This window comes from Coturnix japonica, chromosome 7, assembly GCF_001577835.2.
Source record: "Coturnix japonica isolate 7356 chromosome 7, Coturnix japonica 2.1, whole genome shotgun sequence".
Classification (NCBI taxonomy): domain Eukaryota; kingdom Metazoa; phylum Chordata; class Aves; order Galliformes; family Phasianidae; genus Coturnix; species Coturnix japonica.
The window spans coordinates 26,802,069-26,826,466 of NC_029522.1; the positions used below are offsets into that span (position 1 = coordinate 26,802,069).

At 38.6% G+C, this 24,398-nt stretch overlaps 1 protein-coding gene across 10 annotated transcripts in view; it reads left to right on the plus strand.

Annotated features, from left to right (window-relative positions):
- CSRNP3 (cysteine and serine rich nuclear protein 3) overlaps window positions 1-24,398 on the plus strand; it is an 87,268-nt gene that overhangs the window by 34,382 nt on the left and 28,488 nt on the right. The window contains exons 2-3 of one of the 10 annotated variants that reach the window (XM_032445887.1): window positions 142-227; window positions 23,459-23,550. The exons of 4 other annotated variants lie outside the window; for them this stretch is intronic. Coding sequence is in view for 1 of the 6 variants with exons in the window: in XM_015869177.2 (XP_015724663.1) it covers window positions 16,050-16,078; window positions 23,459-23,550 (121 nt within the window). In the remaining 5 variants the exon portion in view is untranslated. Of the gene's footprint in view, window positions 1-136; window positions 228-15,834; window positions 16,079-23,458; window positions 23,551-24,398 lie in introns of those variants that run through there. 5 more of the 10 variants (XM_015869177.2, XM_015869182.2, XM_015869180.2 and 2 more) reach the window with 5 other exon arrangements.

A 24,398-nucleotide genomic window follows, 5' to 3' on the forward strand; every position in this document is an offset into this window, starting at 1 on the left:
TGTTTATTGCTTTTTGTTACAAACTGAATTTGCTGTTTATTCTGTTGTCTAAGGCATCACTAATAATTTGATAGAAATTTTTATGTTTGTTGATATCATTTTAACAGTAATGAGACACAAATTTCATTTTTTTAAGGACAGATTAAGGAAATATCTACAGACTGAAAACATGATTTCAGAGGTCTAAAAATCTCCTGAGAGAATCTGCCCTTCTTTGAGATCACAAGGTCAGTAGTATGGTAGCAGTTATTCTCATGCATCTGTCTATAACAAGTTATGCAGACCCAATTTCAGTTTGGTACTATTTGGTGGTACAGAACATGGTATTATATTTTACATCTCTGCAGAGATTTTTATCAACAATTTTAGAAGAGCATCAGGGAAAATATTCTAATTTCCAGCTGCAACTTTGTTTAAAATTGCTTAAAATTCACACTAAAAGCTTTTGGACTATTATACATCAACAGCTTCCAATGTAATTGGTTTTTACAGGAGAAATGTTCATAACTTCTTGCCTGTGTTTGTAAGTGAATTAACTGTTGAATATTTGAATCTGTTGTTATTTGTTTGCAAAAGTATAAGCTGCTTAATATTCTGGAAAACACTAAGTTGTCTGAAGAGGTACTTTCAAAACTTGTATTTTAATTAATAACAACACAATTCAATTATTTTTTTTCTGGAAGTAATGGATATGATTTATTCAAACTCAAAGAGATATCCAGCTGAAGTACTAAATGTGTTCAAAGAACTTGTGTGTAATCAGTGTGGTATAATAAGAACTTCACCAGAAAGTAATTAAAATACTTGATAAATAAAGGAAAACAAAAGCTATCTCTTAGATAACATGTTCATACTTTGCTGTAAGTTTTGGTCAGATCCTAGAAAACATGTACAGTCTTTATCTTTCAGGTGTTTGTTGTTAGAATGTTATTTTTAAATGCTACACATATTAATGAAGGAAAAACTGGGAAAGCAAGGGTGTAGTTAACCCTTATCCTGAAAGGTCTGAAACAAGGACATGAATGCAGACGCTAAAACTGCATGGATCTAAATGTAGCAGTATTCTGCTTATGTACAGCACTGTATCATGTGGAGATGCACACATGGGCAATGTTCCATGAACGTAGTTATTTCTTTTTCTCATTGGTTGTTTTCATGGTCAGAGTCAAACAAATTTATATCATTTCTTTTTACCTTTCCTACATTATCCTGATCACACACTACCAAAGGCAGCTGAGACTTAACTTTCTTTCAATAGTTGGAGCCTTAAATTATGTAGTCTACTTTTGATTATCTGTTGTTTTTCTTTTGCTCTAGAGATATTGGGTAAAGAATGATGCTCCTCTGGTTTGTGTGCTTAGTGTGCTAGAAGGTGGAATTATAATTAAAAGACTAAACAAACATAACTGAAAACAGTCCTGTTGACTTTAGGAGTGCTCCATTAAGTCAGTAAGCTGGTAAACACTGTGGGGAAAACTTTCCAAATGAGCCTTACTGTTACCGTTGTTCCACTGATGGGTGCAAATAAAAATGGGATTTGGAAAGGAATTGACCAATATTTCTTTTGCTGCATCAGAGAGGGTGTTTGCAAGTAGTTTTCAAGTTAATATGTGCCTTTCTGTAGACAGATGGGATATATACAAAAAAACTGGGAAAATCTTCAAAAGAGTGGTATGTTTGCGCTGCAGGATAAGAAAAACTTCAGCTTTATTTGAATTAGAGTGTGTAAGTAAACCTCACAATGTAAGCCTTAATAGCACAATTGTTTTCGAAGAAAAACTTTTGAGGCTTACATTGTAATTATGCATCTGTAACTTTCTTCTCAGGATTCTGGTGAATTTCTTCAATGACTTCATTAACTCTTAATGGGTTTTAGTGATCAGAGAAGCTTAGCTAGGAACTTATCAGCAAGAACAACAATCTGTAAAGGAACCTGTACAATTAATAGGTGTGCAAACACATAGAATCCTCTGAATTCATTGAGCTGTAACATCAGAGGTCACCAAACCCAATGCTCTGATTGCTATGATGTTCATTCTTTTTTTCTATCTCTTGTGCTGTATTAAAATACTTTAGGTAACTATGTTGGATATTTGAATATTGGTAGCCTAATGGAATTTCAGTGAAAAGAAGGGCCTTCTTCTGTAGAGACTTTTCCATATTTGTAATAGATAAACTGACCTTCTATCAAGAATTACAACATAATTCTATGTAATATGAATACAATTTATATTCATATTGATTTCAAAGGGGCAAAAAAATAGTTTTTCTTAAAAGTACATAATATAGAAATCTTAGCCTAGATGCTTTTTAATAGAATGAAGGCTTTCTGTTCAGTATTTCTGTAAAATTACATTATTTTATTGTTCAGTATCCTCTTAGTAAGAGTAGCATTTTAGAGCTCAAAGACATTTTAAAGTTATTGTTAAGGAACCAGTCTTACGTCAGTTTACTTGAAGCAATTGCCCTAAACTGTGGGTAGTTTCAGTTTCTGACCTAAACTTGCTTATTTTAATTTTAGTTTTTGTTGAAAATGAAAAGCAATCTAGACCAAACACAGACAGTTGATGAAATGCAGTTGCAAATGATAGGTAGGCCCAATGCTAGCATTTTACATAGAAAACAATGTCCTGCAGTTAAACTTAAGGTGTCACCTGCTAAACATTTACAGAGAAGGACTTTCGTCTGCTGTCGTACAGTCTTTCACTCACTATCAAATCTGTAGATAAAGAAAATGACTTTAAGCTGCCCCCACAGAGAAGCACCCAATTCTTGCAGCTGACTGCAGCCTCGTGCCTGACTCTCAGTAGCTGTGTGTTACTATAGAAGTTGGTATTATTCACTGTTATGAAAAGACATTCAGCTAAACACACAGCTTTCCCCCACTTGTTTTTCTGTTAAACCTCCTCAGAGCGCATTCACCTGGGTACCAAGAGCTGTTAGGCTCCCTGTTTCTCAGGTGGAGCAGATCTATGCCTCTGCTAGGGGCATCCCTTCCCTCTGTTGCTTTCTCAGAACTAACAGCTTTATCTGCTCTTCCTTGCAGGAAGGGATTTTCTCTTAGGCAAATACATACATTCTTCTATCTTGTGTTTCTTTGGGGATAATATACCTTAGCAGTTTGTTAGTGTACTTATTTCCATAGTAAATAATTTGCAGGCCAAATAATGTATTTAAACAAAAGGGACTACTGAAAGTCTTCATTTTGATTGGATTGTTTGCGGTTATCTCTAAGCCCCTGAGGGGGGAGGGAGGGTGTTCCTTTTAAAACTATAGAATGGTCTGGTTTGGAAGGGACTTTTAAGATCACCTAGTTTCAACCCCCTGCAGATACACCTCCTTCTAGACCAGTCTGCTTAAGGTCCCATCCAGCGTGGCTTTGAATGCTTGCAGGGAGGGGTCATTTACAACCTCACTGGGCAGCCTGTTCCAGTGTCTCACCACCCTCACAGTAAAGAATTTCTCCCTGATATCTAGTTTAAATCTTCTCTCTTCTAATTTAAAGCTATTTCTACTCGAGCTGTCACTACATGCCCTTATAAGAAGTTTCCTTCCCAGCTTTCCTGTAGGCCCCCTTCAGATACTGGAAGGTTGCTATAAGGTCCCCCTGGAGCCTTCTCTTCTCCAGGCTGAAGAGCCCCAGCTCTCTCAACTTGTTTTTATAGGGGAGGTGCTCCAGCCTTCAGATCATCTTTGTGGTCCTCCTCTGGATCTGCTTGAACAACTCTGTGTCCTATTTGTTTTTGGGGCTCCAGAACTGGATGCAGTACTCCAGGTGGCATCTGGTGAGAGCAGAGTAAAGGGGCAGAATCACCTCCCTTGACTTGCCAGTCACACTTCTCTTGATGCAACCTGGGATACTGTTGGCCTTCTGTGATGTAGGAGGACATTGCTAGTTCATGTTAAATCTTTCATCAACTGTCACTCCCAAATACTTCTTCTCAGGGATGCTCTCAAGCCATTCTCCAACCAACCTGTATCTGTGCTAGGGATTGGCATGGTGCAGAACCTTGCATCTGGCCTTGTTGAATTTCAGGAGTTTGGCATCGGCCCACCTCTGAAACCTGTCCAGTTCTCTCTGGATAGCATCCTTTCCCTCTTGTGTGTCAATTGCACCACTCAGCTTGGTGTTGTCTGCAAACTTGCTGAGGGTATGCTTGATCCCACTGTCCATGTCACCTACAAAGATGTTAACGCCAGTTCCAACACTAATCCCTTAGAAACACCACTCAGAAAGGTCAGTTGGTCATCACATCCTGAAAAGCACAAGTAAACTAAAAGTATACAACCTGATGCATTAAGTGGAGCCCTTTACCCCTTTCTGGAGTGGTTTCTTTACTGTGTGTTACCGGGGCTGAATTTCTTTTAGTTACATACAGAATATTGATAGAAATTTCTACATACTTATAAAATGACAGTTTTTTTTGGTTGTTTTTTTTTTTTAATGAGGCTTCATAGTTCTGCTTTTGACTTTTTCATGTCCAAATAGTAGGTTCCTAGCCCCTCTTTCTGCATGACAGTCCCTGCCTAGCAACAGAGGAGTAAAAAGACCCCAGCCCACATTTGACTTCTGAAATAATTTAGTGAGGGCTGAGTACTGATAAAGATGAAAGGTGTACATATGTGCACTGTCTTAACTAGGGGTTGCAGAGTTCAGGAAGACTGATTGAGTTGTACTGGAACAGCTGCTGGGATGGAGCAACCATACAATGTGTAGAAGAAACCTGATTCCGTTGTTTTTAATGGCTGTGTCCTCTAACAACTCGTGCTGTATTATAGTATCTACAGCCAGTGGCTGTTTTCTGCACTTGAAAATGCTCATGAGAGTTGCTGCCAGTGTTCTCTTCTGATAGTGCTGGCTTGGCACTAGCAGTTGTGCTTGATTAGCCCAAGAGAAATGTATCACACACACAGCTTAACCAAATGCTGTAAACTGCTGAAGGAGATGATCTCTGCTATCACAAATGTAACAGTTTTCCCCTGCCAGGATCTATAAAACTTCGGGACAGCTGAGCAGATGTCTCATAGCTGATACTTCAGAAACTAATGAGCTATTTTTTTTCTTTAAAATGGGCATAATTTAATTTTATATGACATTGGCTGCGTTTTAATGGATAGCATGATAAAGCCTGAACTCTTGACTGAGGTCAGCCTATCTGCTAGTGTCTTGTTTTTAGGAGTAGCTAAGCATATAAAGAAAAAAAAAAATCTTCTCTTATACTAAAAATCTCTAGTGGTTCAGTACAGAATAGGTTTTAATCAGCAATTACATTAAAAGGGAAATTGAAATGTGTACATGACTGTAAATTCCCTTGTATTACTTTTCTTCCTAGAAGTTAGAAATTAGAGATAAAAAGACATGTGCCTCACGTTCCAATGTAAAGAACTACTGCAGGGTTTCTCTCATAGTATGAGCGTTTTCTTCTGTGGAGCTGTGGTTTCTTTTCTAAGACTTTTGCGTAGACATTAACACTAGCAAAAAATAAATAAAGGCAAAGCTCCATGTTTAGTAAGCAAAAATAATGTATGTATTTGATACTTCCTAGTAAGAAAGTTAAAAAAAAAAAAAAAAAAAGCTTGAGTTTTCTACTTCAGGTCTGGGAACCAGTGAGAGAATTCTGAGTAGTTCCAGTGAAGAAATTGTATTATTTAATGAATGAGCACTTTCATAGCATCTGTGTCCTTCTGTCTGTTAAGATACACATAGTGCTGGTTATGTGATGTAGTGGCTGAAATGTGATGCAGGGATTTCAGAGACTTGTATCCTAGGCTCTAGAGTTTCCCTGCTTAGGGAATTTGAGAGATTCATTAAATAGATGTGTCCAGAAGAGACTAAGGCCTTCTTTCAGCATGTTGCTGAAGTTACATTCTTACTTAATGAGAATAACTGTGCTGGGACCATTGTTTGTTGATATCTGTTCTCACTGAGTCAGAACCATAAACCCAACCACCTAAAATTGCATCAGCAATTAAATTTAAATCAATGATTTAAAAATCATTATTCATTCTTAAATATTTTAACACTTTTTCTCTCTATTTCTTCATCGTCATCCGTATTGTCATTTTGATTTCCTTGGAAAAACATTGAAATTCAGTGGTCTGGTTTATACTTAAGTCCTAGACACATTCTTGTTATTTCTAATCCATCAAGAGTATCCAACAGCTCCTTTATTTCTTTATTTAGGCTCTCCTACACAGCAGTCTAATGAGGTCAGAAAGGTCAGAAGAAACTAGCAGGAAAGGTCAGAATGGCTTATGCATGGGTCCTTTTCTGTGGGCTGATACTCAGCATGCTGGGAATGGGTCAGATTATACTGTTTGGATTGTGCAGTGAAATAATGACGTTACCAATTTGACAAGTATTCTTCATTATCCTTTCCCACAGAATGCATTTCCATGACTAGAGCAATTAGCAGGGATTATCTCTAGGAAGAGGAATAAATGGCTTTTAACTGCTTTGTATATACAAAAATAATGCTAGCTTGTTTAAACTTTTCCTATCTGAAGGGTTTTTTCTTTATAAGTTCAAGTGATAGGATACCAGAAGAAACAGTACTTTCCCATCCACCTACTGCTGTTACATAGACGTAAATAGAAATGTGAAGTTCATATGAGACTTAAATTTTCTTAATTTCTGCTTGCCATTATAACTGTTTTTGTTGTTGTTTTCTTGTGTAACAGTTTTGGAAAATAATTTTCCAAATGATTAGGCAGATCCTCTCCAGCTGACGATGTCACAGCCTACTTTGTTCTTTTTAACACTAAGAGCACAACTGCGGGATAAATAAAAGTAAGGTATTTGATTTCTTTTTTTCTCTAATGAAGAAGCAAGGCATGGGATAATTAAATTGCTGAAGGTCTCATAAAGTTAATTACCAGAAAAAGCTTTTGGAGTTTGAACTGGTTTTGGAAACTAATCTCAAGTGTTTGCTGCAAGTCCCATGCTGGCAATTCTTCTTGCAATCCAAAGAAAGCTTCGAATTCAGCATTAGTTAAATTATTAGTAACACCTTTATAAGGAAAAAAACAGTTTCCTAATGATTCCTAAGTGCTTGGTCATTTCTTTGCAATTGCTCTTTTTTAAGAATGCGTGCTATTTGTTGCATTTTTTTTTATATGTGCTATCAGGCTTTGGCTTCAGAGTTTTCATTGGTTACTCACTGCTTAGTAAAAATTACCATATTTGACATATAAAGTATATTTGAGCCTGTGAATGTCTATTTGCTGTCTGAAGATTTGGCTTTGACTTGTTTGTTTGGGTGGTGGATAGAGTGTTCTAGTGCTACCACTGGTGGAACCACCTGGGTACCTTGTTTGTATGCTGAAGTTGAACAAAACACCAGATGTGTGGAGAGGTAGGAATTTTCACTCCAGTCCTTGTTCAGGCTAGATTTGACTCAGCTGTCAACCTGTATCTGTAGAATAGGATCTTGTTGCTTGTTTTTTAAGTTGCCTCTTCTTCCCCCACTTCACCCTTCACTATAGTCTGGGGTCATCGGTCCTTTTTCCACAAATTTTCTGATTTTATGTAGCTACCTTTCCTAACTTACAGTTCTTGCTCAATGTACATTTCACTTAGTGAATTTTGTCTCTATTTGCTGAAGATTTGGGATACAAATGAATTGTTTTCTTATTGTTAATATTTTTATAAAGGTTAGAAATATATTCCTAGCAAATTTTGACTGTCATTGTCACAACATGGTGTTTTTGGTGTTCAATCATTTACTTTGTCATTCAATTACTTTAGAACCTATGCGTCTTTTTTACCAGTATTCTAGTTATAAATGCATTTGCTACGTATCAGAATAAACATTGTGGCCTCATCTTTCACAATCCACCTTCAGGAGTTTACCATATTTAATCTTCTGAAACACTGCTTTGTCTGTGTAGTTTCCCAGACGTGGTTCTCCTACTTGCTATTGAATTTATTTTCAAAAGGTACTTCTTTTTTTCTTTCCTCACCTTACACCTTTCTGTACATTTATGTCTTTAGCAACCTTTTTCCTTTCCGTATGTACTTTTTTCTTCTTAATCCCATAAATGTTTGCGGTGAACGTATAGGTGTTCTCAGCTTTTTATTGTAGTATCATTTTTCCATTGAGCAGTTTGTCTCATATCCTCTAGGATAAACAACTGAACTGTGAAACAAACTTTTTAGTATTTCCAGTCTCAAATATCACAAAATCCTAGCCTTAACTAGTGTATTCCTAATGTGTTATTGTGTATATCAGTGCTGCTTCAAAGGTAATGCCTCCCTAACCTGTTTGATGCATTTCTTTGTATCCACTTTAGCAGCATGTTGTTTGGTGTTTTTTTTTACTGTCCTAAATGTATATACCATTTGCTTATTTCTAGATACAGAAGCAAGTTCTTCTTAGTCTGTTACATGATGATGACTTTTATGAGATGACAAGTGACAACTCTGTTTTCTGTGCACTCCCAGCTCTCTGAATATACCTTTGTCTCTTGTTTGACATTTAAAATATATAGCTTTTAAGGCAGAGATCTCTTTGGAATCTGTTAATGCTATTGTTATTGCAGAATGAAATCTAAAGATAGCTATCAGGGTAAGGTTTGTGGAGAAAGTAATACCAATTCAGTGAAATGAACTTGTACAGTTAGAAAAAAAGACAGGCTTTTGTGTTTGTGATCTCTTCCTTGTGTTCTCTTAGTCATCTCAGTTGTCTACTTGGAGATACTGCTTTACTCTTCAAACTCTGCCTATTTCATGGCTTGTCAGACTGGCTGTCATCAAAAGGCTAGTAATTATTGATCTGGGTCTGATCCAGTATGAATGTAGATTTTGAGGTTGTCTGCATGTGCAGCGAAAGAATAGTAGGATCAGCAAAGAGTAAGTACCGCCTGCCATTTTAAGTCTCCTACAAGTTAAATATGACTGCTCAGGAATTGTCTAGGCACTGGAGATAGTAAGAAAACTGCAGGATACACAGTTGTTACTCAATGCCACTGTAAATTATATGAAATAAGTTTCCTGCATGTAAACGGTGCCGCTGCTATATCTCATTCCAAGACATCTAGGGCAGTGAAGTTGTCTTTTGCTGTGGAAGAATAGAGAAGTGGCCCCAGCAAATACTCATACTTCTTGAAATCTGAAATGGTGAAAGTCTGTGTTAAGAATCCTGTATCCTGGTGACATATGTAACCATTAGCAACAGCAGACTTAGAGCAGAATGAAAATGGTTTCTTGGACTCTGCCAGAACTGTAGTAGAGTCAGTGAAGTTTGCCTACCTGAAGATACAGAACGAGACAGCCAAGGACCTCAACTTCATACTTTCCAGTCACAAAACCAGTGAGTTCCTCAACAGGCTCGGAGCTGTTGATCTGGTAAAAGTCTATTAACAGCAAATGGCAGCTGGTGCTGTCAGCTTGCACCTTTGCTGTAACCTAGGTCAAAACAGACAAGTTGACTGGACTCTTTCTAAATATTTGATAACACGAGTTTTATTTCCATCTATTATAGCAGGAACAAACAGTGTCCATATGCTTCTAGAAAGGAAAATATTGTGACAGAGATAATATTCTTAATGCTTAAAAATGCTTGGCCAAAGGGATAAATTGATGGAGAAACTGTGGTCATTGCAGAGATGCCAAAAATAAACTGAAGCAGTAATCAGTACTCTGCAACACTGGAAGCTGCTAAATGATGCAATTTCCTGTCAGGTAATTTCAGTGGTCCCCACAGCCCAAGTTTTATCTGTGTCATAAATTCATTAGATTGTTCTCAAGCTGTTTGAATATAAACCTTGCAGGAAGTCTTTGTTTACTGAATATATTTGTTATCAAATAATGTGTTTTTGTTCTTGGAAGTGGAAATCATTCTTTCTTGTTAAGCTTATTGCTGAAATGGAAGGACTGACTTTCTGAAGTTCTGTTTCAGCATTGAACAGTTCCACAAAAATGCTGTAATGCCCAAGATATTATGAAGAAACAGTAAAATGTTTACTGCAATAACCCAATGGTTCAGGTTTTGACTTGATTAAGATCTGATATATACGCTATGAAAATTATTTTGGACATTAAATACATGATAGGATTTTTCACTGAATTTCTTTAACATTGATTTTGGAGAAGGTCAGAGCATTACCGTATCTTCAAGGGATAAGGAAAGGATACTCCTTCAAAATACACTTGGTTTTTTTCCATGTTGCCTGCTGTCATGGAACTTATGGGGGAAAAATATGTTGTGCTCTTTTTGGCTTAGAAAACTCAACAGGAGCGATAAAATTCCCAGTGCAATGCTGATACTATCAGTGATGCTGGTGCACAAACAAAGAGGTAAAGAACATATATTTTAAGCTCCTCTGGAAAAACATAAAGGAAAGAAATCAATGCTGGCCAAAGCATTGATTATATTATTATATATATAATAGGGACAGAATTACTACAGGAGAATCAGTTTCTAGGCTTTAAAGGTTATTTGAAACAGCAGAGTTTACATATAGTTTAAAATTCAGTGTTATTTTAAATGGTAAGTGACATGTAGGGTGGTACGTGGGATGTACAAAGGCAGGAACAGTCTTGCAGCAAATTCACTTCCTCTGGAATGAGACCCTAAACCGATATTTAGAAATTCAGTGGAGACACCTTACTTTAGAGTGTAGTTATGTTCTGTTCTATAGGTATAAAAGTCCACTTTGTGTTTTATTGTAAGTGAAAATGCGTTGTAAGTTGTAATGATGCTTTGTGAGTTACTGCCTAGCTGTTAAAAAACAAAAAGGATTGTTTGCATTGTGGTTCGGATCTATTATATTTTATCACTGTCTCTGCTCAAGTTGAATTTCATCTATTTATGGCAGTCAGGAAGAAATGAGAAGGAAAGATTCATCTTCCAGTGGAAGAAGGAATCTTGAGTTGTTCATAAAATCTGAACAGTTTGTCTGCTCCACTATGTAAACTGTGAAAGCAAGAGATGAGGCAGTGTTATTGGTTACAGCAGTGCTCTAGGAAGCGATGCTGATGATAAGTCAGTAAGGAAAGATGGTGGTCTTCCTCCTGACTGGATTCTTTTTCTCTTTGAACATCCCTGTCTCAGTAACTTTCTGTCTGAAGGAAAAGAGAAAATGATAGCTACCATGCTTGCTTCAGATTTATTTTTTTTTCCAGATTTTATTTTAAATTTTTAATTTTAATCTTTCTGCTGGTCAACAGCCAAGTGAAATTTGTAAGCTGAAAAATGATACTATGAGAAAAGGTGTGCTTAGCAACCAAGCAGGAGAAAAGCAAAAGCAGTAGAGAGTATGTCAGTTAATTAAAAACTAAAAACCACCTTTGATTCTTGTGTTTGTCTTGCAATATCTTACGGCACTGAACATAGCCTTGTAGTTCTGAATTACTCCCTGGCACAGATCATGTTGCTATGTCTGAGCTGTCATGGAAACTAGCTGGAGCAAAGCTGGCTTATGAAATGCATACAAGACAGCACAGGCAGTCTCTGTTCTTAATGTATTTGGCTTTTTCTGAGACTTTTTTATTTTTATTTTTTAACATAACAAGCAGTTTGCTTTTCAATAATAAAGCTTACCTTCTGGGTTTTTTTTGTGGGTTTTTTTTTTTGTTGTTTTTGTCGTTGTTGTTGTTGTTTTGTTTGCTTGTTTTTCATTTGGAGAAAGTGTACTTTCGGCTTGTGTTTAGGACCTTGCAAAAGGCTAATGTTGGCTGTATCAAGCATTACCGCAACACTTAATTTAATTGCTTTGATTATTCACATAATCTAATGCAACAGCAATGAAGAGATTATTTTGATGCTTGCTGTACACCTCAGTATATCAATTCACCTGCCACAGGGTTAATGAATTCTTATGTTTTGATAGTTAACCAGCAGCTTTCAGAAAGTTTGCAAAAGGAGAAAGAAAGCCCAAGTATTTACTGCAGGGGTTATTTTTGTTTGAACTGAGCAGATCTTGTAAGGCGTAGTACCACTCAAGTCCATCCAGCTGCTTTCTGGAAGGAAGTGTCTGAGAAACCACCCAAATACGGAGGTTGTTAAGTCCTTTTTTTTTTTTTTTTTAATCTTAAAAAGATTCAGGTATTGTAAGATACAGCAATAATATATCAGTAAAAATGAGGTTGCTTTCAAGACAGTCTGTAGGAAATAGGATATTGTATACCTCATGAAATGCATAAAGAGCATTCACTGCTGCTTTGTGGCTGCTTTATGCTATGTAATTTAGGAAGTTGCTCCTGGTATGGAGAAACTTTTAGAAGTCAAAAAATAAGGAAACTGCATGTGCTGCCCTTCAAACTGACATGACACATGTGCCAGACGTAAGAAAGAAGGGTGGCACTGGCAGTCTTGCGTTGATATGCTGTAGAGTCACTCTTTTGGTGGCTGAAATCAGAGCAGCTTCTAATGCCTGCACTTCAGCTGTAATAATCTTTTTTAATGTCTTCTTACCTTTCAAATTGATTTGAAAGGTAATTAGATTTGTCAATTTTCCCAAATTTCTAGACGCTATTTCAAAATATGGTTGTACTGTAATTTAAGCTTCTCATATTTACGTACTTCAAGAATGAAGAACAAGTATGTTCTTCAGACAAGCTACTGAAATCCTACGAGCCTCAGTATTTTGGGCTGAGTGGTTAAGAAGGAACTGCTTGAAGACAGTTCAGCTTTGGCTGTGATGTATCCAGAAAAAAAACATGGGGTCCAGGGAGAGAAAGGGTATTTGATTAAGTTATATTTGGTCTGGAAAGAAGCGTGTAGGATTAATATTTAAGGTTATCCTACCCCAGATGTACTGACAGTAACTTCAAGTGGAGAGCTTTAATATTTCACTGTTTTATCTCAAGAAAAGTAGTTCTGTAGGACTACTGGAATGGCATTGTTCCATGGGAAATTTGCAGCAATACCTCATCCTTAGCTCAGATTAGAGGAGGTTGCATTCACAAGATCTGTAGGTGTTACTGAAGTCATGATCACAAATCTCTGACTTCAAAACCTGAAAGTCAACTGTGAGGCATTTTGGAACCACTGGTGCTGATAAAATACAAGGCATAACCTTCAGTGCATATAATCTGTGTAAAAGTACTCAGGTTTAAATGCATACAGGCTAGAATAAAGCAGTCTTTACTCATATATTCCTTTATGATGGTAGAGATGATTCAGCATCCAAACTTCTTCAACAGTTGCCTTTAACTGTAGCCTCTGTGGAATAGGAAAGCATAAGAATTTCCCTCTGAACTGGTCTTCCTTCAGAGCAGTGTGGGATCTGGCAGACAATTTACCTGTATTTACAATTTGTCAGCAGATTCTTGGTTCTGTTTTTATTATGATTTACTAGGAGCCTTGCTTCCCTCTTGGGAAGCTTTGGGTGGGAAGATTGGTCAGCATTTGCACATTTACTTCCACTGGTGCTTCAAAGAGAGTTGATGTTGGATTTTCCCAGAGAAAGTCCTATGATGGACAGGACTTCACAGGGAAAATCCAACAAGTCCTGTATGAGAGATACAAGGAAGTGTTTGGAGCTCTTCCTTCTTTGGAGTGGCAAGGGAGGTTTGGGGTTTCCTGCTTTGAAACTCTTGGGTGATTTCTAACTCCTCAGGGGTTAAGGGTATTTCTATAACAGTATGATGAAATTGCAGAAGATGGTTCTGATAGGAACCTGCTTCTATTTATTATACCTGTAAGAATAGGGTATGGGGTGGACTATATGTAGGTTCCGAAAAAAAAGGTCAAGTTAGAATTTGGAAATTCCAAATTTCACTGTGGAGGATTTAAGTGTTGTTTTTTTATTTCCCAAACTTGAACAGCTGAATAACGGAGGCTGTTTTTCATACAGCAGGAAGACTGCTTGCTGCTATTGTCTGCCTGCAGAAACAACTTATTCCTGCAAACTGGTTTAACACTATCTTGTTGAATATGCTTTCCTCTAACCTTTCAAGATTTGAAAAGTGCTCCATACTATATATAATAACACCCAGGAAATGCGGAATAAGTGGAATAATACCGTTTACCTTACCAGTTCTTTTTGTTCTTTCCATCTGCCAAGCATTTGCTTTTTCTCCCCCACTCTCTGCTCCCTCCCCACTCCTTCCCCTCCCCCCAGTGCTGCTGCAGCAAAATGCCTGCCTTTTGTTTATGTCTTCTCCACTAGCCTTGTGACATCATCAATGATATCGCCAGGGGAGAAAATATGCGTAGCTGCAGCTAACCCAGCTGTTCGTTAGTAGCACGTCTAGCCTGCTTTCATTTCTTCTCATTAATGTCTATGTGGTAGTGTTTCCTGCTTAAGAGATGTGGAGGGTTCTCAGTCACCAGCCATCTGCTCAGTCGTTGTCTTTGGGCAGAGAAAAACGGTGGCATTTTAAAATACGTACATTCTTGATAATAGTTTTATTTATTTATTTATTTATTTAACAAAATGAACATGAGATTCTAGCAGGGTTTCATCACTGGGTTGAACAGTAGGTAGTTTTGTGTCCTTCTCATCTTTTATAATTCAGTGCAATCACAGAGACTGCGTATCAGCTGGTAGAAAACCTTAATAATACGTGATGAGTGAAATGTGGAGAACAAAAAAGAGTTTGAGAGTTTTGTCACTGATTTTCATGATGACAGAAAAGTGCATGAATCTGTTTGTCATGCTTGTTCCTTCTTCCATGCAAATCAGTAGCAAAACTTCCATAGTACCAGAATAAAGCCGACCAAGTGCAACAAGCTGTCATTTATTCTAATGAGGGAGGTTTTAAAGAGAAGGAGTCAGGATTCCATTTGTGGAATGTTAATGAGAAAACAGTTTATTTTTGCCAGCTTATGTTTTGAAAATGCTACGAATTGTTCCAGAGATAATTCACAATTTCACAGCGGAGCTGCATCTTTGCGGTGTTATTATTAGGGTTAATTACTTGCTCAGCGCGCTGCCTTTCAGGATGGAGATGTTGGTTTGTCATCCCTTGCACTCTGTTAGAATTTAAAACTAGAATACCCTGGTAATTCTGAGGTAGGAATTAGTTTATCCTGAAAAAATCCATGATTGATTGTGGAGCCTTGATAATGTTAGCAATGAAAAACTCTTTATTACTTTCTGTGCGTATAAATGCTTCTGTCATTTTGCATGTATTTACTCACTCAGTCCTGTATAAAACCCTTGGATAAATATTAAGCTTTGAGGCAATATAAAATACCATTTCAATTTAAAATTTGTGTAAAATAACAAACAACAAAAAGACAAACCCAGCCAACCCAAACCTGAGTGTCATCACACACACGTTACCAGGACTCAGACTTCATTGCGCTGTATAATTTGTCATTTGGGGCTGGGAATAAGCCTTGCTCAAATGGCCAATTCTTATTCACCTGAACGGTCGCACTGAAACCGGTAAAACTAATTTCATGATCAGAGATAACAGGATAATGCCCTTGGATGAGATAAATTGAAATCAAGGGGCTGCTTTTTAGGAACGATTCTTCATTCAGAAACTCATCCTCCACATAAAGGATAAACAGCGGCAGATTAAACGTGTTGGCAAAATATTACCTCTTTAGAATATTAATGGCAGTGTGTGTGCAGTGCTGCAGACAGTGAGAGGTTTTTGCTGCTGCCCACAAGGAAAAATGACGTAAAAACTCCTTTGAATGTCTACCTTGAGCCTCTGTTACAAAGGGAATAACAATTAGAAATAATAAGAATAATAAAAAGTTGACGGGGGTTTCCATGGCGTCTGCTGCCTTCACGAGCTAAAGAAGCTTTAGAATTTGTTATTCCTTCCTCATAGTAGACCTCAGCTGATTGGGGGGGGGCAGGGATGTGGAAAAAAATCTCTCCATAGTCAGTGCGATGAGTGGCATGCCTGGCTTCCTCCGGCAGCGCTCCCATGTGATCGCACAGGCAGCCTCAGTGAGCGAGCGGCGCCGGCAGCAGTAGGTAATGGGGCTTTGTGAGCTGCGCTGCGCTGCTCGCTGAACAATACAGCATATGGTACCAGCAGCACGGCGGGAGGATCTGCTGCACCGGAGAGAAAGGGAATATGTCAGACGTTATAAAGTGACGATCGGTCTGGGTTGGTTCCTAATTAATAAAAACAGTGCATGGATTGGAAAAGCGGCCATTTGAACAGGTCAGTTTTGGGTTTTTTTTTGTTTTTTTGTTTTTTTGTTTGTTTGTTTTTTGTTGTTGTTTTTACGGATTATTCACACCAGTCAGTATTTAACATCTTAGTGGTGGTTTTGCTCTTTCCCTGTTTTTAGCCAGGTATTTCTCCCATGGGGTGAGGCGGGATGGGAAGGCTGCACATGGTGTGATTCCAAGACATTGTGTGCACTCGGTGACCAGATGCACCCTGCCAGTGTTGTGTTATTCCTATGCAAGTCAGACTTTAATTATGCATGAAAACTGGGTTGCAAGTGAAATTAAATTTATGCTGGATGGATCATTTACCAATATAATAAAATATTTAATAACAACAGCCTATTATTCTGCTAGGTTTTCAAGACTAATTCTGTCTGGATAGGAAACGTGTAGTGTTTACGTTTGCTCTGAGGCCCTATGTTGGAGCACATCGGGTTCCTTCGGGCTTTTACTTCCATTTTTCTCTGAGATGAATTTGGAAGAGGTGTGTGTATGATTTTTAACACAGCTGTATGTGCTCAGGGATGATATGTTGCCTCCCTGTGTTTATTCCGCTCTTGTCTAAGGCAGAATACATCTTATCGTTTCCAAGCAGGTGTCCATCTCTCTCGGTAACTCAGCTATGCATACATCGGTTTTATATGTTTGGAAATCCGGTGGGGATTTCAGAGCATCCTACTCCGTCGGGCACGAACCCTGTGCAACCTTTCCAGCCGTAGCCGTTTGCCCGCCGCAGCCGCACTGCGTTCCCGTGCCTGTGCGGCAATTGCGGCCGTCGCTCCCCTCCCGACGTCGCGGCCCTATTTAATTAAAAAAGGCGAAAAGAAGAAGAAGCGAGAGGCCCGTTCGGCCGCTGCGGAGGCTGGAGGTCAGGGGCGTGCGGGTCTCCCTGGAAACTGCGGCGGCGGGCGGGCTCCAGCCGTGCGGGGCGGAGCGTGCGGGCACGGCCGTGATGGTGGGGCCTTACCTGCTCACAACTCCTTGGCAGGGGTTGTGCAGCTCCTGCGTTTCTCCTTTTATAAAATCGGTGTTTTTAAATGCGAAGTTCTCTGCTTGCAGATGTTGCTAAAATGTGTCTGAAGGTGCGCCGGTCATTCATTTTGTTACTGTGTTTCTCCTGTTCAATTTAATTCAGAATCAAAACCGTAGGGCTGTCAGAGCAGCCTTCTCACTGCTGTGAAGGAAGCGTTGCTCTGATACAGGCCTTCTTTTTCCATCCATACACAAAGGAACAAAAAGACAGTTTTCCTGTGGACAGAATCTTCGCGGTTCAGGCATTAATGCTCTAAAGCACTCCATGTATTGAGTTATTTAAAGAACATCAAGGAAACAATCCCAAGACCTCCCAAAGCAAGCAGGTGTTCTGGGCTGATGCCAAGCTATGGTAATTCTGTAACACTTTGTTTGTGATTTAAACCCTATTAGAACTACGGTCTATAAAAACATATTGCTGCAGTCAGAATGCTGGATGTTGGTCTCCTTTAAACATCATAAATAGAGCCAAGTCTTCCTCTTGCCATCCAGTGCTGTGGAGACAGAAACGTGTCTCTGCCCTTCTGAATTGCTAAAATTCAGCATTGTATTCAAAAGCCGATAAGTCCACATCTGGTGTTTAATGTTTCAGTTTAGGGCATGCATAGTACTTACCTTGTTTGGTGTTTTAGATACTTGATCCAGCTTGTTTTTCAGCAAAAGTGTTCCTCTTCCCTAAAAACATGTTGATTTCAGCAGATATAATAAAGAGATAATAAGGGTTAGCATTAATTGGAGACGTTTAAGTTGTGGTATAGGAATGCAGTAATGTAGCGGTACCTGTTTTAGCTGGAGGGTTGGACTTGATGGTCTCTTGAGATCCCTTCCAAGCCCTGTGATTCTGTGAAAACAGCAGATAGGGCTCATCTGCAAATGCACACAAACCAGGGAAATTTACTTACTATTTATCTCAGATCTGTTTATTAAGGCTTCAATTTCTCCATCTCTCCTTAAGTACAGATACAGCTTCCTAATGAAACCTGTGATAAGTGGAAGCTATGAGTAATTACTAACAACAGAAGTCTAGAAAATATTTTGAGACCATGGGGCAGATTATTAGTTCTGTCCCAGCAGAGTCACTTGGCTGTGCTGCCGAGGGGTCAGAAAGTGCTTACAAGTCAGACAGTGCCATTGCAGTGGGCTGGCTGCTTGGTTTCTTTTCACTGCTGATGTGGTGACAAATGTCTTTGGAGCTGTGTGGCTACACATAGATGTTCTTAGAACTGCATCTTTTCTGTCAGCCTTCTGAAGAGTTTTCAGCTTTGAGATATAGAATGAACTGAATAGGATTTTTAGGCATTGTTATTACGATGCCAAGTCTCTGCAGCCATAGATTCCAAATTTTCTCCAGTATTACAAAAAAGCAAAGAAAATGAGTATTCAAATTTAATACAAATAGGATCTAATTTTAGATAAACCTCATTGTGGTGTGTACCTTTACATACAATACTGTGTATCACTATACATTTCCTTCCTGTGCTGTTGTGTTGAAATGCAACATTTCAGGCAAGGAAGGACCAAAGTATGTTTTTTTTGGCCAAAGATACAAAGCTACTAAGGGTAAGATTGACTGTAATTGAGTGTGCACTTTAAAACTCCTACCTTTTGAGGTTGTCAGCCACTGAAATTGCTGGCTTATAGGGAAGCATTTCAGTTCATTGACTGCATGTATTGCGCCGCTGTATAAAAATCAGCCATCTCATTCAGTGAGGCCATTGTCCAGGAGTTTGAAATCTTTGTTTAGTTAATCTTTTTGAGTGATTTCTTAAGAATATAGGTCTAGACTGTTACACCTTCTTTGTGAATGCTTTATTGTTCCTTATATCTGTCATATTTTCCTTATTAGTTCTTTAACTTGTTACCTCCTTTCAGTTGAGTTTAAAAGAGCAGTAGATGGTCTTCAAATATTCTGTGAACTGAGATAGAGAGAGACTGTTAGTGTACAGCAATTAAAAGAAGTTTGATGTGTGACTAAATCCCTGATTATTAAAGCAACCACACGAATGAGTGTTTTTCTGTTTATTTATAAACCGTCTCTGAGGAGAACGTCTATGAACCAAACCACCTACTGTGCCTCAGGTGATCCGACTACAGTGTGCACATCCATAAACAATCAGGCTCCCTTTGTTTCACAGAATGTTTTTATGCTGGAAGTCTGGAATTAAATTTTCTGATATTTTCTGATAACTGAGTAAATTATTTTTTTCCTGTGCTACTTGCAGAAGAGAAGGTGAATTGTCCCCACTACGTATGTTTTAATGGCATGGGAAGTCTTAGCAAATGTCAAACTGACTGTTTTGAGTGTGCATTAAACCTGCAAATAGTAGTATTGTACATTGGCTGTACATTGGCCTTGATTTAGGCAGGAAAGCTTGAGGTATTATAGCCATAAAGCTATTTTGGAAGATAGTTTTAAAACATCACAACATTCCAGTAGATATTAATAATTTATGTTTTCCATTACAAATAGTTTTATTGACTCTACTCTCAGGAGAGAAGGGATGCACTTAAACATCCTTTTACTAATTTTGGCCAAGCTTTGAATGAAGTTGTGGTTGCATTCTCATGCCATGGAGATGATATTCATTTGTTTGGTAGTAGTTGAGTAGTACCTCCCCCCAAGCAAAATTCTTTTTGTTTCCAGGGTCCTGTTTTGTACGTTGTCAAATATTCATGCAAAACAATAATTATTCTGGTATTTTTGAGATACTGTTTAGTTTCCAATTTTTTTTGAGTCTACTGTTGGAAATAGATGACTGAATGATCTCTTCCAGAAATGCCTTGAGCTACTATAGGCAATAATCTGTCACTATGTTACTGCTAATATCTGTTCCAAATATTTCTTTGGTTTTGAGAAATGTGCACAGCCCTGCGAGAATGTTAGAGAGGTGGGTTAATGTTCTTTCTGTTTAACGCTTAGTATGAAAATAAAAACAAGATGTTAAGGGTGATTGAGTTGCCTTTAAGTTATCAGATTTTTTAAAAACAAAACAAACAAACAAACAAAAACAATAACACTATAAGCTTTAAATGGCTGGTTAGTGAGATTGGAAGGACTTGATCCAACTGTTTGAACTCTGCACCAGATTCTGTGCTCTTCTTCAGAGAAAACCTAGAAGCTGCTGGAGTCCCAGGTCTGTATCTGGGCTTTTATAGACACAGGGGAAGGTATTGCTGTGGCTGTGACAAGGCAGAAGCATGGGGATGGTCAAAGTGATCAGCCAAACTGGAGTTTGAATGCTGAGTTAAGAATAGGAAAGTTGCTACAGTCTCCATTAGGGAACGTGCTGAGCATGCCTATTGTATAACAAACTGCAGCACTACTAAAACGCAAATGGCTGCTGGCTCTGCACAGGCAGCTCTTTAATATCTCAGGATTCAGTGCATAATAAACTAAGACTGTTGTTCATGCTACATATGCTATGAATTCTTATTATGCAGTATTTGGTAAGGCATATTGAACGTCCACATTAAATGTGTATACATAATTACATTTCTTCGGGTTGTGGCAAAGGGAAAACTATGTTAGAACAGCAAAAGAATCTGCAGAGCCAAGCGGTGAATAACTGGGAAATAGTATAATTTTTGCACTCATATGACCCTTTTCTGTGTATTTTTAAATCCAAAACAACATATATTTACACTTCAGAGACATATATTGAAGCTCAGAATACATTTTGTACCACGGTGACTGTATTAGGGCAGTGTTCTGCTTGGCAAAATGGTTCTGCTGAGAAGCTGGATGTACTGATACAGTGCTACTTCTGCTGTTTATGCTGGCATGTTCAGAGGGGGCTAAGTGGATGCATAACCTTAGCTACGTGTTCATATACATAGCAAGATGCATCGTTGCAGCATGATAATGGCCAGCTCTGAGGCTTGCTTGTATTTCTTTAAATCTGCTTTGTTTACCATCACCTTTGTAACTGGCCTTCAGTCATCATGACAGCATGTGGCTTTGCTGTCTGATTAAAAAGTGAAGAAAATGTGAAACTGCATTTCTGAATCAGCTTCCAGTTTCTGTGGGAAATTTTATTTTATTTTATTTTAAATTTAAGCTTTCAACTCCTTCTCATCCTTTTTTTTTTTTTTTTTTTTTTTTTTTTCTCTCTCTCTCTGCAATTTCACTTCTGTTCCTCAAAAGTTCTGGGCACTGGAGAACTTCCTTCCACTGTAGTCGCAAGATTTTGTTTGTTCTACTTTTTAAAGTTCATTTGTAGAATTAATAAAGAACAAAAAGCAAGTCTTACAAAAGTAGGCCTCAGTAACCATGTCTGTACATATCATGGCATGTTTGTGATATCAGAGAATCATTGCACAAATGCTTTTCTTTATCTGTTTTTACTTTTAAGATACTTTTGTCAAGTATAAACATACATGAATGTATGTATGAAGCTTGCAAAGGAGTTGAGAGAAAATGGGCAAAAACTGAGAGAAAAAGAAAAAGCGCTTTGTGCTAGTTTGCAGAAGAACATATTTAGAGGTCAGAATAGCCAGCTTAATTGATTCCTGCCAGGGGTGCTGTGAGTTTATATCTTTATCCTTCACTTGACTTTTAGCCTGTGTTTACTTGGGCATTGTAAGTTGTTGCCATTGTTTCTTTTGACCATCTCTTTTTTTGTAGTCTTGTTGCTGCTTCACTCCCTCCCCACGTGAAATCCTAATGTCTAAAAATACTTTTGAAAGAAAATGTGTAGGCTACAATTGATATACTGATACCTTCATGCTTTCTCAATTATGAGGGATGCTTTGAAAGTACTGTCCTCCTTTTTATATATGTTGGCCCACAGTACCAGAAGTCAGTGTTGGTGGTATGGTGGTAGATGCTGGGCCTTCCAGAAGGTATTCCATCCCTTGATGATGTCATGCAGCAGATGGCAGCAGAGGGGCAGTCTGATACGATGGCATCTGACTTGGGAGTGCATGAGAAGCAAAGATGCATCATTTAATTGTTCCATAAGAAATAAAATTGTATCCATTGACATTCGTAGGTACTTGCTGAACGTTTATGGAGAGCAAACGGTGGATGTGAGCACAGTGAGGTGGTGGGTGGTACATTTCAGCAGTGGCAACAGCAACAGTGGGTCACCTCCACTGGCTCAGGATTTGACAAGCACAGTGTGCAGGCTCTTGTTTATTGTGGGTGAAAATGTGTAGCTGGTGGTGGTGGCTGTTGAAAAGCAGTGTTTTGTAGCAGAGAATCTGCTCTACCAATGTAGCTCTATGTACCTCTAATCTAATGTATCTCTATGTTCTGTTGTGATTTCCATGGAAATGATTAGGAGTCATTAGTTTTGTAGTGACCTACATAAATCAAGCATTGCCATAGAAGATGTATTTCCTATTTCCTGGTTAAATTCTTAAACTGCTATCCAGATTACATATTAACTGTAATATGTAAACTCAGTGTTTTAAATACCTAATTGAGAGTGTTAAGAGAGCTGAGTTGATTTTAAGGTGAACAGAAGACAAATTAATGGAATTCAGTTTCCTTTTATTGAATAGGAGAGAGGATCAGAAATAGAATTATGAAATGAACAGGCCAAGCTGTCATTCTTCCAGAGATCCTTTATTTAATACATCTGATTTGTTTTTCGAGTATTTCCTTTAAGAATCTTTTGGAATTTCTCAGCCCCCTGTTGTGTTTAAAGACAAGGTGCAATTACACTGCCAGGTGAGGTGTTTTACTGATAATGGGGTTCAGAAGCATGCTGTAGGGAGCAGCCTTAGTGTCAGGTTGACTGTAGATTACCTTCATTTAGAGCAGAGATACATTTTGTTATGTGGTAAGAATAGACTTTGAGTTCTGAGGATCTTTTGCTTTTGAGTAAGGTTTCAGGATTAGTCCCTAACTCATGTCGCCATAATGAAATACTTGAACTCGGAGCCCCAGCTCAGCTGTTCATATGGAATCCATGTGCTCCGTGGCCACAGTCCAGATCCCTGACCTGAATGCTGATTCATTAACCTATTCTTTCAAGAATGGAGCCTAGGTCACTCTTCCTCATTCTCCAGTTTTCTTTAGAAAATCCCCAGCAGGATGGGTTTCCCATCTTTTCTGAGCAGTTTAACAGTTAAATTTCTCGCCAGAACAGTGGAGACCTGAACCTGTTGTTCAGGAATTGCTGCCTCTGAGCTATAGCTTAGAGGAGTCTCAGTCCTCTGTCAAGATGGAGTTTGTTGCACGCTGTAGAAAATAATGCCAAGATTCGTAGGCCACAGAATGTGCACAGGTAGCTTGCCAAGTGTTGTGTTCTATCAAACAGCCTCCAGGTATGTAATCAATCACCCATGGGACTGGGCCCATCCTAACCTTTCTGTCCCTTTTTCCTTTTAGACGTGCGTTACAACTGTGTTCCACTTTCTGTTTGCTCTCAGACACCTTGCTTGGAAGAGCACCAAGTTTTGAGCTCCCAGAGAGACCTGGATGTGAGTTACTCAGACATCTCAAACCTTTGTAATTTCTAGGTGTGTACAGAAGCAGCCTTTATTCTAGGGGAGCTTGGAAGTGAAGGAAACGAGACACTGAAAAAACTTAGATGCCTTTGAATGGATGTGTGCCATATAAGCAGAGTCTTTCAGGAAAGCAAATTTCATTTAAGGACTGCACAGTCAAAGACAAGGGCACTGGAGTGGGTTAACAGTCCAGGGGTTCTTAGCTGGAAGCCACTGTTAGTGCAGACAGTAGTCAACTATTTCTGTGTATTCCTGTGCCATTTCAAGGAGTAAAATGGGCGTGTGCAACTGCAATTAGTTGAGGCTGTACTGTGTATGTAGGTTCTACAATATCCCCTCTTGCTCTTGTTTACTGCCCCTAGGGATTGTGGCATGAGTTTGCAGAGCAGAACCAGGAAGGCTGCATTAGGGCCTACTACAGGAGCTGGATGCTTACTGTTGTGAGCCTGTTGTTCTGGGAATCATTAACTCAGAACTGTGAAGAACCTGTTTGAATAGTAACTGACTGTACAGATGCTTTCAGATCTGCACCATTTTCTGCACTCTTTCTCTGCCTTGTTCTGGATGACGGACACTTTAGATACCACACTGAAAGTAGAGTAGTGCAAATAGGGCAAAATCATATCATAACATACTTAAGGTTGGCATGTACCTCTAGAAGTCATCTGGTCCTACAGCTCTGCACAAGATGGGACACCCTGAGCAGGGTGCCAGACGGCTTGTGAAGATCTCCTGCGAGGGGATTCCACAGCCTCTCTTGGCCACTGCACCAGCACAGTGAAGAAGGGCTTCCTGATGCTTAGACATGCAGTTATAAGCTA